Source organism: Castor canadensis, chromosome 7 (genome assembly GCF_047511655.1).
Source record: "Castor canadensis chromosome 7, mCasCan1.hap1v2, whole genome shotgun sequence".
In the NCBI taxonomy this organism is placed as follows: Eukaryota; Metazoa; Chordata; class Mammalia; order Rodentia; family Castoridae; genus Castor; species Castor canadensis.
This window is the reverse complement of record NC_133392.1, coordinates 77,869,775-77,890,135: the sequence shown is the minus strand read 5'-3', so window position 1 is coordinate 77,890,135 and position 20,361 is coordinate 77,869,775. Positions and strand designations below refer to the sequence as shown.

Below are 20,361 nucleotides of genomic sequence, written 5' to 3'. Positions count from 1 at the left end.
TGTACACAGTTTTATATATTGGGGACACTGTGTTGATATAAAGAAGTGACTTTGTTTCCAATCTGTTGAAAAACCTGGAGTTTTCTGAGACTCAATGAGTGTTTGATTAATAGCCAAGAATGGGATAATTGCGCAATTAATCATTCACACCCTTGAGGGAATTCTGTAAACTGATTGAGCCATGACCTCTGTCTGAAGCAGGGAGGGATCTCAGAGGTGGTGAGTGTGAACTGCTGCCCTGGCCCACTGTTCTAGGGCACCCACGCCTGTGGGCAATGTGGCTGTGCCTCTCCTGTCTTCATGGAGTTGGTTGGAAGAGGCCATTCATGTGACCCAGATCAGAGGTGTGTTCGGCATCTCTATGATGGTTTTGGCATCCTGGCCACCTTGGCAGAGCTCATGCTCCTTATGCATGAGAATCAGGTGAGCATCCCTAGACTTGTGCACCTGTCTGGCCCACTCCCTTTTTCATCAGTCAGTAAAGTTCCTGGTATTGAGAGTGAGGGAGGAAAAAAGACACAGAGCTCAGCAGGGACAGTGACAGCCCAGAGTCACACAGAAAGTCTTGGCCCATGAACTAGGCAAGGTGGTCCACACAGGCCTCTGAAGGGTAGTATCTGGGCTGGAGGTGAGTGGAATGGGAGGGGAGAGGCACAGCCAGGGCAATGACTTGGAGGGAGGGCAGAGAGTTTGTGGGAGGGTCTCAAGCATGGTAGGAGGCATTGATAGTAGGCAATACAGTCTGATTTGCATATTTCAACGTTCATGAAGACAGTGTTATAGGAGCAACCGTGGGAGCAGAGAGCCTTGGGGCACATGCTGCAGTTGGCTGAGCTAGGGATGACAGTGACTTGGGAGGTACTGATGGTGGTGGGGGGAGGGCAGAATTGTAAGACATTTGGAGGACAACTGGCATGGAGGTATGGGAGTGAGAGATAGGGAAGGGATGAAATCAAGGATAGATCCAAATCTCGGTCTGGACCAACTAGAGGCCCACTGGTTCTAGGTCCTGACCAAGGTTAGGAAGACTGGGGAGGAGCAGTTGCAGCTACATGGGCTCAGCTGGGCTGGATAAAACCAGGATGAATAGTAACCTTCATACCTCACGGTCCTCCTTGCCCACCTGGCTCTCCTTAGCTCTGTGCTCCAGAGCCCAGGATCATGGCTCTGGTTCCTTGACTGTGACACTCTTCCTGAGGTTTGAGCTGTACTCAAAATCCAATTCCTGTAATATCTTGTCTGTACAGTTTGCTTTGGTCATCTACTGGACTGCTGGACCCCCAAAAAGCCAGGCATATCTCCAGGATGCTTCTAGGATCTAAAACATCTTGGCAGGAAGCCCACAGGGGCACAGGTTCATCCTGCTTTTGCTCACCTGTAGAAGGCCAGCTGGAGGGTCACCTGGATGAAGGCATCAGGGCTGCATTTCTGCTTCTTAATGAATGTTTTCCCATAGTGGTCAAACTTATAAACAGTGAAGTCCAGATTCTTTACAATTCTATAGAAGAAAAAGAATAAATGCTTTAATTATGTGAAAAATAGAACATACATGTGGGCTGGAGCCATGGCTCAAGTGGTAGAGCACCTGTCTAGCAAGTGCAAAGCCCTGAGATCAAACCCCACTACCACCAAAAAAAAAAAAAACAAAAAAAAACCAACACACGCTGCCGAGGCCACCCAAGTTTCTAAGCCTGGTGCATGTCCTAGTGCTTGGGAAGGTAATGACTCACTCTCTGTCCTCTGGGAATACCTTGGGGTGTTAGAGATGTGGCAGAAGGTATGCAGGACCTCTGAGCAGAAGGCGAACTCTGGCAGGGGGTGGCCCTGCTCTAAGGGGAAGGGGGAAGTGGGTCTGGCTGCAGCAGGGAGGTGGGAGAGGCAATAGGAATGAGAGACATTTGCATGGGCAGGGCAAGCACTGCCCACAGAGTCCTAGCTGCCTGCCCTCTGCCCACAAAGTAGGCCTGAAAGGAGCCATTCATTGTGCCCCGTGAGGTATGTCAGGTGTCCCTGTGGATTCTTGGCCAGCCTAGCATTTCTCAGCTGACTGCCCAAGCACCTCTTCACCAAGACTCATCAGTGCTATGCTATGGGCACAAGGGCATGGGGCCTGGCTTCTTGTCATGGTTACCCACCAAGGGCTGCTCATTTGGGACTTTATCAGTAACTGAAAACCCATCTGATTCAGAAGGTTCTGCTGGGCCTCCATGACGTGCCTGAGTCTTTGTCACTGTCAGAGTAACAGGAAACTTCTCTGTGTTTACAGGAGACTCTTGAGTCCTGGCCACCTCCATATTGACTGGTCTACTCTTTCATTATAGGTCTGGGGTCTAGGCTGCCCATGGGAGCAACACCAACAAGGTCCCTCTGTCTGTTCCTAGCCACGTGTGAGCACAGAGCTCTGGAAGGGGGAGAGAGGATCTGCTCTCACTCACATCTTCTCCTGGGATCTCCAGGTGCCCTGTCTGCCCCTCCTTGAAATATTCCCCCTCCCTGACATGAGCTCAGCACTCAGGGGGCCATGCCAGGTGCCAGGACCCACAGAGACTCAGAAGAGCCTAGGACACTTGGGAACTTGCCCATCAGTCCTGCCTTTTGTCAGACTGTTGTAACAGCAACTTGGAAACCTCCCAGGCTCTGCCCACTCAGACCCCACCCCCTGCCATGGGCTGCTCACCCCACAGCTCCTCCTCCTGCACAATAAGGTCCCAACTTCCCTTTTGTGCCCTAACTCTGGCCATCCTCTCACTTTATGAATCTGTACAGGCTTGAACAAGCTGCTTTTCTGCCTCTTCCTTATCTACCTATACTCCAAACTGCTATTCATCCTTCAAGGCACACCTCTGCACATCCCTACCTCACTGCCTCGGCAGAGTTCAGCCCCCATTTCTGGATTCAGGTCTGTATGCCTGGCTTGAGTTTGGGCACTTCTTTTACCTGGGCTCTGCTTCCTCCACTAAAGTACTCTATGGAACATCAATATCTGTGTTCCCAAAGACTTACCACAGGTCTGGCACACACTAGAGTTCTGCACATTTGATCCATGCTTGAGTAAATGAATGAATGCATTCATACTCACTTACCGAATGAGGGAATGAACAATGACCGTCCTGCTCTGGTTGCCAGCCCGTGGCTCCCACCACACATTGCTGCTGACCCTGACCCTGCCCCTGGCCCACCCAGAAGGGCTTCCAGCCCTCCCAGGCCTCCCTGCCTGGGTCCATTAGGGCCTGAACCAGCCCCTCTCCTGGAGAAAAAGCCCTGCTTATCAAGTTGCAGTGTAAACTCAGGCAAACTGAAATAGCTTGGATTCAAATGACCTATTCAAACCAGTTGTTTATTACTCCCCCAGAGCAGGGAATGGTTTCCTGGCCTTGACTGTGCTCAATCAGGTGAAACCTGCAGAAAGAAAATAGCTCCATTTTGCATTTTATGGAAATGACAGGAACTTAAGCAAGGTTACTCCTGAGAGCTACAACTCGCCCTTGGTTTGACTGTATTTCCATGAGGGGTGGGGTGGGCAGAGCTCTGAGAAGAGCAGAGCTGCCAGGGGCTTTGGAAACTTCCAGGGTGCCTCAGCAGCTGGGGGTAAGAGATGCAGGTGGCCCTTGGAAGATCACCCAGAGGACTGATCACCTCACCGTTGAAGTTTTTCTGCTGAGGAGGCCAGGTGGCCTTGAATTTCCGGAGAGCATTTCCACCTCAGCCTCCTGGGGGCAGGAAGCTCACTGACAGAGTCAGCTCGCACCAGCTTCTTGCCGCTCTTCATCCTGTAGGCACAGAGAGGCGACCTCCTGAGGGCCTGGACCTGAGGGCTGTAGGCAGCATTGCTTCTCTGCCCTCTGCAATCATCTAGCTGCTGGTATGTGCAGCCCAGAGCTTCAGGGGGTCTGAGCTGCACCCCCAAATCACTGTGTAGATGAATAAACCGAGGCCACCCACATCAGTAAGTAGCAGAGCCAGATTTCATTCAGTTCCACCTGACTCCCAAGTACATTATTTGTTTTCATTTGTCACAGTGTTTCACCGATAACACTTATATAAGACTGGGAGAGAAGGCAGCTGCAAGCTGTGCTGTTCTGTCTACAAGAAGTGGTTTGGTGTAAGTGACCCTGCAGAGTTTTGTGAACGACATTGAGATCCTATACGCAGGGAGAAGATGCTAGAAGAGAATGAACAAAAATGTGAAGGAAGAAAGAATGTAGTGTGTTCAAAGGACAGAGAACCCCTTAGTCCCGTCAGCTCAGAGGCTGTGGAGGACCCAGCCTGGCACATGAGTGGCTCAGAGACCTGCCTCTGTGCTAGGCCGTCAGCCACCCAGCCCTGACCCAGAGCCAATAATGAATATTGATCTGGGTTTCCCCAATCAAAGCAGATGTTCCTGAGAATTCCTTGCCATGCCTTTCTTTTCCTGATGGTTCTAAACCTCTTTCCCAGTTTGTGCCTTCCATCTGTGACCTGTGAAGCTGCATTCAAGCTACTCTCCAAATTCTTCTTCTACTAAGCCATTTTCCAGACTAACCGCCCCCCCCACCGGTGGCCACCCCAATTTTTCCTTGTTTGGCATGGCAGCCCTGGGTGGTCTTCCTCTGCCCTGCGCCAGACTCACATGTGCCTGAGCAGGTGCTCTGTGCACTGCACCAGGACGATGCCATCAAATGGGGAGTGCTCACACACCACGCCACACGTGCCATCGCGGCCCACCACGAACTGCAACGGGAAGAGGAAGGGGAGCTGATCCTGGAGTCAGCGTTCCAAACCAGCCCCTGGGCCCCAGGTTGCCACCCCCCCACACCTCTCAGGGCATCTCTCCCCCAAGGCACATTATTTTCTGAAAAGAAGGCTGCGGGTGACTTCAGTGGTCTGATAATCTGAGTCTCAAGGCACTACTAACTGGACAACCTCCTCCAGGTTCCATGGCTGAAGCAAGCCAGGCATTCTAAGTGAGCTCACACAAGCCTGGGCATGTTGTTCTTGGGGACAGGCAGGCTCCTTCCACTCCTCTCAGCCCCATTTCCTCTAACCATGTGTCACAGACACTATCCTGCAGTGCTGTGACCCAAATGGTTCCTGTTTGTTTTGGCCACCGTTGATTTTATTTCCAGGATCTAGAGTAGTGTCCACCCCCGAAGCAGATGCTGGGTAATTGTGTCAGATGAGTGAATTCAAGATACTGATCTGATTTGGATGGCACGCAGGTTCCTAGGGAAAAATAAAAGCCCGTTGGCAGGAAAGGGTACGGAAGATGATCCATTGACTGCTGCTGGATCCCAGCTCTGCTGTGCTACCACACAGCTGGGAGAGCTTCCACAAGACCTTTTGACTCTGCAGTTTGCTGTCATTTAAAAAGGGCACAGTGAGGCCCAGCTCACAGGATAGAGATGAGGAGTGGGGAGAATGTACGTGAAGGATCAACAGACACATAAAGATTACTTATGACTTTTTAAAAATGACTTTACAAAGACTATATTTAGCTGAATTGGAAAAGGAATAGATTCTGGGCACAAAAGTACTGGAAGAAAAGAATGAGAAGGACAAGGTTTAGAACCCACATAAAGAGGGGATGCCTGGAGCTTATCACACACAGAGATGCTGGTCTCCCATCCATCAGTGAACAAACAAATGAGCTAACAAATGATCGAGCTCTCCAGGTCTTTACTAAAACCTGGTCCAGGGGGACTGCAGTCTCTCTTACTGGCGGCTAGATGCTGGGATCTTATTGTCATTCAGCAAACCAGCAAGTAAAAAAATGAACTACCCACAGAGCTTCTGTGCTGGTCCTTCTTTCTCCTCCCCAGCATCCCCAGTCTTTCTGTGCTGAGACCTGTCATGGAGCCTCTTTGAAATTCTTGGCACCTAATTTTCTGTCATGCTTATGAAAGGAGCCTGGAGACTAGCACATGAGACACACCCAGAGCAGGCAGGAAGGGGAGGCTATGCCCTCTCCCAATGTTAGTGCCTTTCTATCCCTGTCAGTAATAGGAAGAGGGAAAACAGTATCTTTTAAATCTTCTCCAAAGACTTCCTATGTTCTGCATCCTGTGCACCCATTATATCATGTCATTCCCACAGCTGCACTGTGAAAGATTGCCAGCCATTAGCACCCTGAGGAGGCTAAACAGCCAGCACGGCAGTGAGAGAGCTCACTGGGAGTAACAGAATCGATACACAAGCCATTAAAAAGGATCACCTGCCAAAGGCAGGGACAGAGAGAGAGGAAATGAGATGGTACCTTGAAACGCTCACCAAGGTGCGCTAAGGCAAGCCAAAATAGAGAGATGCTTTGCCCGCCCTTTTATAAGGCTGTTGTGAGAGTGTGGAAGCTTTAAAAATACACAAGATCAGATTGGGGACTGACATGTTGGTGGAAGAAAGGCTGGAGGACCAGGAATGAATGGCAAGACCCCATCTGTGTGAGTTTTTTTCTGTAGGCCAACATAGTGGTCATGATGTTTCTAGATTAATATGTGAATGGAAAAATTTGAATTATTTAATTTCCTTTTAAGACTTTACTTTTGCAGCAATTCTGGGCTGCCCTGCTTCTCAGGAATTAAGGACAGTGTATTGAAACGGCCAGGCCAGATGGTGAACATTCAGAAAAAGTGACCTAGCAGGCAACACACCAGTTCCTGCTAAATGTGCTGGGGGCTGGCTGGGAAGAACTGCAGCTCTCTCTGACCCTGCCAAGCCCCCACCTTATGATGTGTGACATGAGATGGCCCAGAGGTTCCTGCACAGGCTGCAGCTCAGATACTTGTTTCTGAGAAGAGCCCTAGCCAGTCCAGAGGTGGCACCAATAGCATGTCTTGAGAAATTCAAATGGCCAAAAAACACATGAAAAAATGCTCACCATCTCTATCCATAAAGGGAATGCAAATCAAAACCACACTAAGATTCCACCTCACCCCTGTTAGAATAGCCATCATAAAAAACACCACCAACAACAGGTGTTGGCGAGGATGTGGGGAAAAAGGAACCCTCTTACACTGCTGGTGGGAATGCAAGCTAGTACAACCACTCTGGAAAAAAATTTGGAGGCTTCTTAAAAATCTAAACATAGACTTGCCATATGACCCAGCAATCCCACTCTTGGGGATATACCCAAAAGAATGCGACACAGGTTACTCCAGAGGCACCTGCACACCCATGTTTATTGCAGCACTATTCACAATAGCCAAGTTATGGAAACAGCCAAGATGTCCCACTACTGACAAATGGATCAAGAAAATGTGGTACTTGTACACAGTGGAATTTTGCTAAGCCATGAAGAAGAATGAAATCTTATTATTTGCAGGTAAATGGATGGAACTGGAGAACATCATTCTGAGCAAGGTCAGCCAGGCTCAGAAGACCAAAAATCATATGTTTTCCCTCATATGCAGAATTTAGATCTAGGGCAAATGCAGCAATGTGGTTGGACTTGGATCACATGACAAGGGGAGAGCACATACGGGAGATATAGGAATAGGTAGAGAACCCAAAACATGAAAGCGTTTGATGTCCCCACTCCAGAGGAACTAATACAGAAACCTTAAAGCGACAGAGGTCAACATGAGAAGGGGATCAGGAACCAGTGTAAAGGTCAGGTAGAGACGAATCAACATGGGTTGTAATGCATGTGTACATGAAAGCAATGCTTGGAATCTCTCAATATAGCTATCCTTAACTCAACTAGCAAAAACGCTTTGTCTTCCTTATTATGCTTATGTCTTTTCTTCAACAAAATTGGAGATAAGGGCAGAACAGGTTCTGCCTGGAAGCGAGGGGGGGAGGAGAGGAGAGGGTGGGGGAGAGGGGAGCAGGGGGGAGAAATGACCCAAACAATGTATGCACATGTGAATAAATGAATAATAAAAAAAATAGCATGTCTTGGGTGTCTTCAGCCACTCCAGCCCCATCTGATCCAGCAGCCAAGGTGGCACAGGACAGTAGATGCACTGGTGGCCAGCTCTGTGTATGACTGTGCTTTTGCAGGGCAGATCACTGGGGAGGGGAGGGCGGGACATGACGCTTACCTGCAGGGACTTATCATACCAGCGGTTTGCCCCGTTCTTGCTGCAGCCTCCACCATGGAGAAGCTGCAATGCCCTGCTGGTGTCGCTGAGATCCCCGCCGCCAGGGGCATCCAGGCACACCAGACAGATGCAGCGCTCGATCATGTCCAGGGAGTCCCGGTTGGTGGAGTCTGTGAGACAACCAAGCACAACCTCAGCACCTGTTCTGCCCAGGCCTGTGGCCTCACAGAGCCCCACACAGCGCCATCAGCTAGACTGTCCTGAACCTCTGTCCTACCCCAGTGGTCTCCGCAAGAGTTCTGCCCTCCGGTGGCAGGCAGTTCTGCCCCGAGTGTGTGGGCCATTGATTCTGCCTGTCAGGGTGAGGAGGATGCTCAGAACTTCAGGCCAGCATCCTGCAGGGGAGACCCCAACTCCTTCATCAGCTGGCACCTTCTCCCTGGCACCCCTGAGCCACACCTGTGCATAGGCATGCTTGTTTGTCCTCAACTATGATTTTCGAACATATACATTCATCATTAAGTTTTAAACTTGGCCAGTTTCACATGAAAATCCGAAGGAAAAGTGTTGCCTGCCTCTCTGTGCCCAGTTATTGGTTCAGAGTCAGAACTGCAAACAAAAAGGCCTGGTTGCTCAACTCTGAGCTGATGAGCTGGTTGGGATTGCTCCAGGCATGTGGGACTCACCTGGACAAGGAGACTGAAAGTCACTAGGTGTGCAGTGCAGGTGTCACCTGGGAGCCCCAGGCCCAACCCTCAGATTGCTTCTTCTGCTAAGTCTTTAAGGATTCCCAGGCTCCTCGACCTTCTCCTACAGAAAGGGGGCTTCCAAAGCCACACAGCCCCCAAAGGGTGTCCCCCCAGAGGCACTGGATGGAGGAGTCAGGCAAAGGTTTGTGATCACCCCATAGGGGACAATGGACTTAGGGGTTCTTCCAGCTTGTGGAGCCAAGCTGGCTGGCTGGGCTGCCTGCTACTTCTCCCACCAAGCACAAGGAAGTTCCCAAAGCCAGCCAGGCAGGACTGATCATGGCTGCCCTGTGTTTCCCTTCCTCTAAATATGAGCCTTTACTGTGGTGACCCCACTGGGCATGGGGGCAGAAAGCCTATCTTTTTATTTAAAGTTCACCTAACCCAAATTTAAAAGTCCACCAAAATCAAAGTTTAACATTTTGGCTTAAAATTTCAAGGAGCTGCACCAAGACCTCAAGGGGAGGGCCACACATCACCCAGAGATTTTGCATTTGGGGCTGGATACAGAGACAGGAAGAGGGGCTAAGTCACCCCCAGCCCTGAGAATACTAGCTGCAGAACACAGCACCCCTTCTCCCTTTATTTATAGGACCCTGGTTTTTTGATTGGCACATGGAATTCCTATTAAAACTACATTTCCCAGGCTCCTTTGCAGATGGAGTTATGAAGTATCTCAAGATAGAGAAACACTGTATGATAACATCCAAGAGAACTCATATATATAATCTAGCATGTGCTCTTTGCCCTTCTTCTCACCATCCTCCAATTCTGCTGTCTGGAGACATACATGCATGGGTATGTATGATGGCTGGAGCTCTCACTTCTACTTTGCCTGATTCCTTCTCTCAGGTCTCCTTAATACCTCCTGGGTACATGGCCACCTATGCTTGTCCCTGCTCTGCTTAGTTGATTTCTCTAGATTTATGAGAGTTGTCCACAGATAGCCTTGAGAGGAGTCTCCCATCTCCACTCATCCTTTCTTGGAAATCCCTGGGGAAGTAGATAACCCACAGCACACCTCCTATTCTGGAAAGGCAGTGCATGCTTGGACCATCCCCTGAACCATTCACCTTTCCTGCTTAGGATAAGCTCTAGGAAGACTCATATTGTCAGGAGGCCTTTAGATCCTATGATGGCCTGGCTGTCTCTGGCCTTCCACATTTCCTGCCTCAATCTGATCAGAATCCAGGCTTTGGGCCATGAGCTGAGGGTCTAATGGTAAATGAGAGCCAGTTGGAGCCTTGGGAAATGTGCTGTGCCTTAAGTTTCCTAACATGACCATGTCACCCTACTCAACCTGCAATAGCTCTTACTGCCCACCAAGGGGATCCAAATTTCTAAACATGGCACTCTGGGAAACATGGTTTACCCTGTCCCTGCTCTGCTTGACCTCCTCCACAACCTCCAGCCTACCTCCAGCCATTCTCTGGATGCCTGTGCACAGTCTATCTCCTCATTATCCCTGGCTGTTCCTGGGTCTGGGGCCCATCTCCTACTCTGCCTATCAGAGCTGTGCTGGTAATATTCTCCCAGAGCTATCTACACTTGTAACAGTGCCAACCTTGCCCTTCTGGACTCCTGGTGCCTACAGCATACAGGCTCTACAACCTGCTCAGTGCAGATGTGGAAGCTTGCCAAACTGGTCTCACCCAGTACCTGGACCCAGGGCTATACCACCCCTCTGTGTGCCCACTACCTCCTGCTTACAGGGTGTGATCCTGCCATCACCCCCAGGCTCCCATGCTTTCAGCAGTTGTTGCTGTTCAACTCACATTCAGCCCCTGGAGCCCTGGCCTGGTCCCATTCCCATGTCTTGGTTCACTGAGGGTGAGGCCACAAGGTGGACACAGGAAAGGTGGTAACAGACTTCAGGGTGCTTTCCTCAGCCCAGTCCTGGGTGGGTCTGGGATCTGTGCACCCAGCTCAAAGAGGGACTTGGAGGAGCCCAGGTGGCTAACAGGAAGATCTGCAGCCTCTTTGAGGTCAGGAACCACTATGTCCACACATCAAACCTCATGGAATGGTGGGGAGTACAGATGGAGGGGAGGCTGGAAGCAGGGTAGGGATTCCTTCTCTCTGCAAGGGCTTCCACCCTACCCCTCTGTCCTCTGGTAGCATCCCTGAAGATGGCCATAGTGTCCAGCCCCACACTGTGTGCTGTGCTGTGAGCCCCTTTGGGTTCCCAGGCTGGCCAGTGCCCTTCAGAAATGGAGAGGCCTTGGCCAGACCTGGGTCAGATTCAGATAAGCAGAGAAGAAGGAGAGGCATGTAAGAGGGAGGAGATAACAGGTGCAGGACAGGTGGGACAGATGTGGGGGACAGATGTGGAGGACTGAGAACAGCCCAGGCTGTAGTTGGAGCTTATGGGGTAGCAGCTTGGCCTCCAGCTTGTGGGTAAAGCCTTCAGTATTCACATGAGCTGAATAACACAGTGATGTGAGGGTATTAACCAACCTTTGCTGAGCACCTACTGAATGCCAGGCATGTTCTAAGCATACATATCAATGACTATGAGACAGGCATCGCTGTGTGCCTCATTTATAGATAAGAAGCAGAGAAACCTTAAGCCATTTCAAGACCTCATTTGCAAAAATTATTCAGTAACTGGAGGGAGCTGGTTTTGGTCCAAGGCATCCAATACCCATGCTCAGGTTGGGAGCAGATCATCAAGGGCTGTGAGTGGCAGGCTCTGAGAAGTGGACTCCAGCAACAGGGAGTCACTGCAGGACCTTGGGCCAAAGGTGACATGGTCAGAATAAAGTCAAGGATACCCATCAGCATGGGGAAAGCATGGGCCTGGAGGCCAGAAGGCCAGTCAAGGGCCACAGACAGCTTGAATGATACACATCTTGGCTCTATTGGCTGTGCCTTAGAGAGCTCAATGCCTTCTCCAGGGCTTCTTATAAACAGCCCCAAGAATTGTGTGGGTAGGCAGGCTGCAGCCCTAAGAAGCCCCCTGAATGTCTGCCTGCTGGAGGCTGGAGCAAGCTTGGGTGGGAGTAGAGTCTTGGCGCATTCCTTCCCAGCTGGGCAACAAAAGGCTGGCAATAAGAAAGGACAGCTTTCCCAACATCAGTGTCTCTTCCAGGCTGGGAGAAAGATCTTACAGGAGGGGCTGAGGCCTTGCCATCATGTGTGAACTGTGTAGGGCTCTGCAGCTCAGCGCCACCCGACAGGAACCAAGTTCGGGCTCATTAGACAGAGTGAAATGGGAGCAGGACAGCAGAGCTAGAAGCCAGGTGGCCTTGCAAATGAAGTCCCTGCACACAAGTGCTATTTGGTCAAATGCTGACAAGTTTATTGTGTAAGGCAAAAAATGAACTACACCCAAACTCATCCACCATGACTCTAGCCCAAATGTAATGGAAATGCAGGGCGGTGGACTGGAGGCTTGTGGCGGGAGCTGTTTGTCTTGTGGCATCCTCGTAGAACACACCAGGGTGCGCTTAATGTGGTAAATCAATCTTCCTCATGGAGTCCCTGCTTAATAGTGAGAAGTAGGAGTTGAGTAATAAGGCTCTGACACAAGCCCACACTCAAGGGCTGATTGCTTCAGTGGTGCAGAAACTCCAGAGTCCTGGAGGCCTTGGGGAGCCCTGTGGCTACAGTTGGACATTGGAAGCTTACAGACTGACTCAGGTGAGCAAAAATACAATGCACACCTACTACCTCTGCCTTTGGAGGGCTGCAGAATCTTGGGTGCTGCTCCCTTACAGGCATACCTGTGCAAGCACACATACATGTATGGCTTTCTCTGGTACTCTGCCTTCTCTGATCTGCTACCAGAGAACTGGCATAGTCAGATTGTACCAAGCTGCCTGCTCCCCCTCACACAGTCCAGGGAGACTGGACTCCTTCTCAGAGGCCCAGAGTTTGTAATATTTTGACATTTCCACTTGAGCCAATTTCTTCCCCAGCTCTTATATCTCTTTTTCAGGGGTAAATCTGCCACAACACACCTCATATTCTTTCCTAATCTATGGTCTGGTTGGGTACTTTCTATGTTCCAGTTCTTGGAAACTATGAGATTCCAACTAAAGTATTTCTTGCCCAGTGAAACCTGGCTGTTGCATATTAGAACTTCTTTGAGTTGAGTTATAAAAACCTCATTGGAAAAGCTTATGAGGGAGCATCTTGAGCTTCTAGGAAGATGGAGCAGGCTCTTCTCTATTCCTTCCATTGAAATCCCTGGCCATTACATTTAAAACAAGGAGGGAGGAAAGAAGACCAGCCAGCAACCTCAAAACCTAAAAAACCAACATGGTGGCAGGTCCTCTAAGTGTGATGGACCTATCTTTGCAGGAATGTTGTCATCAGCAAATTCATATACTGGAGCCCTCACCTCCATGTGACTTATTTTGAGAAAGAACTTTTAAAGTGTCAATTAAGATTAAATGAAGTCATAAGGGTGGGGCTCTGGTTCAATAGGGCTGATGTCTATAAGAAGAGGGAGAAGCTGGGTGGGGCGATGGTGCACATCTGTAACCTCAGAACTTGGGAGGCTAAGGCAGGAGGATCATGAGTTCAAAACCAAATTGGGCTACTTAGTGAGACTCTGTGTTAAAAAAATAAATAAATAAAGGACAGACCAAGGATGTGATCACAGAGAAAAAAGGAAAGGAAAAGAAGGCCATGTGAGGACTCAGTGAGAAAGCCATCCCAGGAGAGAAGCCTCAGGAAACATCAACCCTGCCAATACCTTGATCTTGGATTTCTATCTTCCAGAACTGTGAGAAATACATTTCTGTTGTTTAAGTCACCCAGTCTGTGGTATTTTGTTATGGCAGGCCTAGCACACAAATATACTGGGCACTTGTTCCCCTAAAATATTTCAGACTTATAGTAGAAAAAGTCGGCAGCATAAAATCTCAAATGTGTATAGAAACAAACAAATAAACCCCAACACAAGTCTGCTTTCTCTGTCCAAAAAACCAGAAAAGGGGAAGCCTCGCGAGACATAAAACTTTTAGATAATAGCCATTTTTCTTCAGTCAAATGTCATAGGAAAACTGTCCTTTCCCTCACAACCCTCCAAATTTCCTATCCTCCACCACTCACTGCCATCTAAGGTCAAGTGGGAGCTTAGACTTCTACTGTCACTTGTCGGTACTGAGGCACTTTGACCTTTGGTAGTATCAGAGAAGACATGGTCTCACATGGAAGCTGGGATTTGCATCTCTCCTGGGTGGTAATCAGACCTCCTGACTGACTCCCACACAGCATCAAAGGAAACCACATAGGAGCATGAAACTCCATCCCTACCCAGCAGTAATAAGACACACCCTCTCTCAGAGATCAATAGAGCTCAAGCAAAGAACTTGGATTTCTACCTTCAGCTGCTACATCAGTGGTAGAGAGAGCCAGCTGAAGCAGTAGGTTTAAAAAGGACCAGTGTCTCTTAACACAATACATCCAAGCTTCCATAGGAAATCACACATCATGCCAGGAGCTTGGAAAATCTCAACTTCAGTAAGAAATTATGGATGTCAACGCTGGGATTACAGAAATGATACTATTATATCATTTATCACATATTTTAAAGTTAGTGATCATAAAAATACATCAATATGCAGCTTTGAAAGCATTTAAAACAAATGGAGAAATAAGAAAGTCTCAGCAAAAAAATAGAAATCATCAGAAATAAAAGACAGAAATAAGAACCAAATAGAAAATTTAGAACTGAAAAACATATAAAGCTCAGTGGATGGACCAAAAGCAGAATTCAGCAGAGAAGAGAATCGGTGAACTTGAAGATGGAACAACAGAACCTGGCCAGCCTGAACAACAGAGAAAAAGCAGACTAGAAAAAAGTGACCAGAGCTTAAGAAATTGGTGACATAAAAGATCTAATATTTTGGTTGGAGGTGTGGCTCAAGTGATAGAGTGCCTGCTTAGCAAGTGCAAACCCCTGAGTTCAAAAGCCCAGTACTATAAAAGAACAAACAAACAAAAAATATAACATTCAGGTCATCAAATTCCCAAAAGGAGGAGAGGAAGAGAGCAGAGCAGAGAAATCATGGCTTAAAAAAAATCATATTTGGCAAAGACATAAACTTAAAGATTCAAGAAACTCACTTAACCCCAACCAGGACAAATTAAAAGAAATCTACACCAAACTTGTGAAAACCAAAGGCAAAAAAATACATATATTGAAAGCAGTGAGACAGAAATGACATTTTTATCTACAGTAGAAAAGCAGTTAGAATGATAACAGGTTTCTTATTAGAAACTATGGAAGCCAGAAGAAAGTAGCTTAATATTTTTTGAAATCTGAAAGAACTGTATCTATACAACATGTCCTTTAGAAGTGAAGGAGAAAATTAGAACATTCTCATATGTTAAAAAAACAAAAAACAAAAAAACCAACCAAATGGGGTATAGTTCAGTGGTAGAGTTCTTGCCTAGCATGTACAAGGTACTAGGTTCCATTCTTAGCACTGGAAGAAAAAAAGGGAGAATTTATCACTAATAAGACTACCCTAAAAGAATCTATAGGAAATTCCTAAAAAGAAAAGAAGTAATTTAAAAAGCGAAACACTGGGACATCAAAAAGACAGACCCAGAAAAAGGGCAACCACCAAGTAGGCTGCCCAGCCCAGAACAGGGCCTGGGCAGGGGAAGGTTGGTGCATGGCAGTCACTACAATGAACAAATGCATTTTCATTTCCATTTTGAGTTTTTTTTAGATTATGACTCAGTGTTGGAGCAAAATTTATAGCAATGCCTGAAATGGTTCTAAATTTACATGAAGGAATTATGTTAAGGTAATTATAAAGCGGGGAGAGTAAAACCATGGAAAAGGTAGTAAACTTTCTATAGATCACTAGAACTGGTTACATTTCAACACCAATAGTCTCTTATAAGTTGTGTATAAATAAGGTAATACTTATAAGAAATCCTAGAAAATGCTATACAAACAGGTAACATTAAAAACACAATAGACACATCAAAATAAGATTCTAAAAAATGTTCATGTAACCCCCATATAAGCAAAAACAAGGGAACAAGAATTGAAAAAAAAGTATTCAAAAACAAAGGAAACAAGAAATAAAATGGCAGAGATAAGCCTTAACATATCAATATTACATTAAATGTAAATGATCAAAATTCACCAATTAAAAACAATATTGGCAGGGTATAAAACATTCTGCAAGAAACTCTCATGAAATATAATGATATAGGTTTATTTTAAGAAAGGAAAAAGATATATCATGCAAACATTAATCAAAAGAATACAGGAACCACTATATTAATGTCAGATAAATTTCAGAGCAAAAAAACTACCAGGCATAAAGGCATGTTACATAAAAATAAAGGATGAATCCTCCCAAAAATAAAGGGTAAATCTCTCAGGAAGACATAGCAATCCTAAATAAATATGTATCAAATGTATCACAAGATATGTGAAGCAAAAATTAACAGAACTAGAAGGAGAAATAGGGAAATCCACTACTGTACTTGGAGATTCAATACCCTCCTGTCAACAATTGATAGATTAGCTAAACATAAATTCAGCAAGGACCTAGAAGAATTCAACACCACCAACAACCAATAAGATCAAACTGACGTTTGTAGAAATCTCCACCCAAAGATAGCAGAATAGATACTCTGCTCAAGAATCCATGAAATATATGCCAAGAGAGGCTATATTCATTGTGTACCAAACAATCTTCAATGAGTAGAAAGAACTGAAATAATTCAAAATGTGTTCATTATCTGACTATGATGGAAACAAAATAGAAATCGGTAGTGGAAAAATAACTGGAATCATCCCAAACATTTGGAAACTAAATACCGGCCTTGTAAACAGTCCATGAATCAAAAAGGGAGTATTAAGGGAAACAATTTAAATACACTGAAATTAATTAAAATTAAATTATATCATATCAAAAAGTTTTGAGATACATCTAAAGTATTGATGAGAAAAATTTATAGTACTAAATGCTCAGTAAGTCTGGAAAAAGAGAGAGGGAGACAAACACACAGAAAGAGAATGAAAATCATTGATAACAGGAATGAGGTAAGTGATACCACTGCAGACTCTGCAGACATCAAAAATACAATAAAAAAATACTGTGAAGCAACTCTCCACACATAAATCTGACAACTTAGATGAGCTAGGCCAATCTTAGAAAAGTATAAACTCCCACAATGCACTGAATATGAAATAGATTATTTGAGTAGACTTACAACAAGTAAAATTGAATTTGTAAGGCTAAGGATATAGGTCAGTGGTATAGCATTTGCTTAGCATTCATTGGGCCATGGGTTAGATCAACACCACTGAAAAAAAGAAAAAAGAAAAGAAATTTAATTTGTAAGTTTAAAACTTAAAAAAAGATATCTCCAGGACCAAGAATTCTATCAAGCATTTAAAGAAGAATTAGTACCACATCTACAGTCTTTTTCAGAAAATATAAGAGAAGGGAACACTTCCAATTTAATTTATGAAACTTGTGTCACTCTTATGCTAAAACAAGACAAATACAGTACCAAAAAAATCAATAAGAGAACCATAAAAAAAGCATCTTCAGGGGCTGGGGGTGTGGCTCAAGTGGTCAAGCACCTACCTAGCAAACTTGAAGCCCTGAGTTCAACCCTAGTACCGTGAAAACAAAAACAACAAAAAAAGAAAGCAATTACAGACCAATGTCCTTCATGAATATAGATGCAAAAACACTGAATATGTTTGCAAATAGGATGAAGCAATGTACAAAAATGATATACCATGTCTAAGTTGTGCTTATTTCAAGAACACAAGGCTAGTTCAATATTCAAATTCAGTATTCAGTATATCAACAAACTAAAGAAGAAAAATCACATTATTATACTCATTGATAGGGAAAAATCATTTGGCAAAATTCAATGCTCATTCATGATGAAATTTCTTAGGAAACTAAGAACAGAAGGGAACTTCCTTGACTTGGTAAAGAATAGCTACAAAAAATTATAGCTAACTGTTAGCTATAAATATACTTTTACATTTAAAGGTAAAAGATTGAATGCTTTCTCTCTAAGATCAGAAAGAAGACAAAGTAGCCACTCTCACCACAAGTATTCAACATTGTACTGGGAGTTCTGGCCAGTACCATAAATTGAAAAAAGGGGTTTACAGATCATAAAAAAAGAAGTGAAATTGTCCCTATCTTTATATGATATGATTGCTTATCCTAAGTCATCCTTAGGACATCCTAAGTCATCTGTAAAGACAACCAAAAATCTTATAGAACAAATAAGTGAATTCAGCAAGGTTCTAAGATATAAGATCAGCCTACAAAAGACAATTGTGTTTCTGTATACCAGTGACAAACACATGGAATACAAAGTTAAAAATATAGCACCAATTACCATCATTCAAAAGAAATTAAATACTTCAGTGTAAGTCTAACAAAAATATATGGTGTTTGTATGCTGGAAGTACAAAACAAGGATGAAAGAAGTCAAAGAACACGTAAGTAAAAGGAGAGACACACCACGTCCACACTTTGGAAGACCTAACATGGTGAAGTTGTTAATCCTTTCCAAGTTGAAACATGGGCTTTAGCAGAGTTTCCATCAAAATCCCAGCAGGACTTTTCATAGATAAAGAGAATTATCTAAAAATCTATGTGAAAAGGTAAAGGAAATAAAATAGCTAAAACAATTTTGAGAAAGATTAGTTAGAGGAGTCAAGACCAATTGCATAACTACATAATCAAGACTGTGGAACAGAAAAAAGAACCCCAGCCAGTGCCTATGTTTCACATCTATAATCCTAGCTATGCAGGGGGCTGAGATCAGGAGGATCAAGGTTCCATGCCAGCCCAGGCAAATAGTTCATTAGACCCCATCTCCAAAATAACCAGAGCAAAATAGACTGGAGGTGTGGCTCAGAGTGCCTCCTTTGCAAGTACAAATTCCTGAGTTCAAATCCCAGTCCCACAAAAAAAAAAGAAGAGAGAATCTCAAAATATTGTGCCCCACTGACATTGAAAAAGGCACAAAGACCATTCAGTGGAGGATGACCAACAATTTCAACAAACTGTGCTGAAAAGAATGGAAATCTGTAGGTAAAAGAAGAGGAAAACCTTGACAAATATCATACTTTATAACAGAAAATAGACTGGGCCTATCATCCTAACTACTCATGAGGCAGAGATCAAGAGTTCAAGATCAGCCTGGGCAAATAGTTCCTGAGACTCTATCTTGGAGATATCCAACACAAAAAAACACTGATGGAGTGGCTCAGGTGGTAAAGCACCTCCCCAGCAAGAGTGAGAGCCTGAGTTCAAGCCCCAGTAACACAAAAATAAATAAATAAATACTCAAAATGGACTGCTGACCTAAACATACAATGTAGTATTGCAAAACTTGCAGAAAAAAATGCAAGAGAAAAGCTTTGGCATCTAAGCTGAAGCTAAGACTCCTTAGACCTGACAGTTTAAAGCATGATCCATAAAAAGAAAAACTGATAAATTGAACTCCAACAAAAATTACATTTCTTCACTTATTGGAATGTAAGAGATGTAAAGCAAATTAAGGACTAGGAGAAAATATTTGCAAACCATGTTTCCAATAAAGGACTCATGTCTAGAACATATAAACAAATCTTAGAACACACAGTAATGAACAAATCAAAGCCCTAAACAACCCAATTAGAAAATGGGTAAAAGACATTTCACCAAAGAGGATACACAGCAAGTTAGCACATGAAAAAATATTCACTGTCATTAGTTATTATTGAAATACAAATTAAAACCACCATGAGAAACTACAACACAACTATCAGAATGGCTAGTATGTATATACATCTTGACAGCACCAATGCTGGAGAGGATAAAGAGAAACTGAATCACTCACACATTGTGGGTGGGTACGTAAAATGGTACCGTCACTCTGGAAACATTTTAGCAGTTTCTTTAAAAGCTGAACATTCAACTATTGGTGACCTACCAATTTCATTTCTGGAAAAATGCCCAGAAAACTTACATTCCCATAAAGCCTGTACATCAATACCTAGAGTAGCTTTGTTTGTAATGGCCCCAAACTGCGAACAACTCAGCTGTCCTTTGATGGGAAAATAGTCAAAGAAACTAGTACATCACACAGTGGAATTCTACTCAGCAGTATAAAAGAATGGGCTATTTACACATGCAATGGTTTGAGTGAATCTCCAGAGAATTATGCTAAAAATAAGAGCCAATCCCATCAATCACAATGCTATATCAAGATTCCAAGATGGCAGCTAGAGGGAGGAAGCAGAAAGCGAGCCCCCTAAAGTACAATCTTGGAGAGATGCTAGAGATATACCTTACAGGAAAACCACCAAGAAGAGGCAAAACTTTGACTCCTCCACACCTCTAGCCTGCACACAGCATCTCCACTTCACGTTAAACAGAGACTAGGAGGGTTCCCACGACGCTGCCAAATGGCAGCACCCAGACGGCTTGGGAAGATGGACTTAATTCACCCATCAAAAGGCACCACTTGACGAAATGGATTAAAAAAGAAGATCCAACAATTTGTTGCTTACAGGAGACCCATCTCACCAACAGAAATAAGTATAGGCTTAGGATGAAAGTCTGGAAGAAGATTTACCAAGACAATGGCCCCTG

General features: G+C 45.0%; 1 protein-coding gene across 1 annotated transcript in view; it reads right to left on the bottom strand.

Annotated features, from left to right (window-relative positions):
• Chat (choline O-acetyltransferase) overlaps positions 1-20,361 on the bottom strand; it is a 57,972-nt gene that overhangs the window by 11,290 nt on the left and 26,321 nt on the right. Inside the window, 4 exon segments of the mRNA XM_074079555.1 lie at positions 1,376-1,498; positions 3,642-3,770; positions 4,610-4,710; positions 8,016-8,185. Coding sequence (XP_073935656.1) covers positions 1,376-1,498; positions 3,642-3,770; positions 4,610-4,710; positions 8,016-8,185 — 523 coding nt within the window.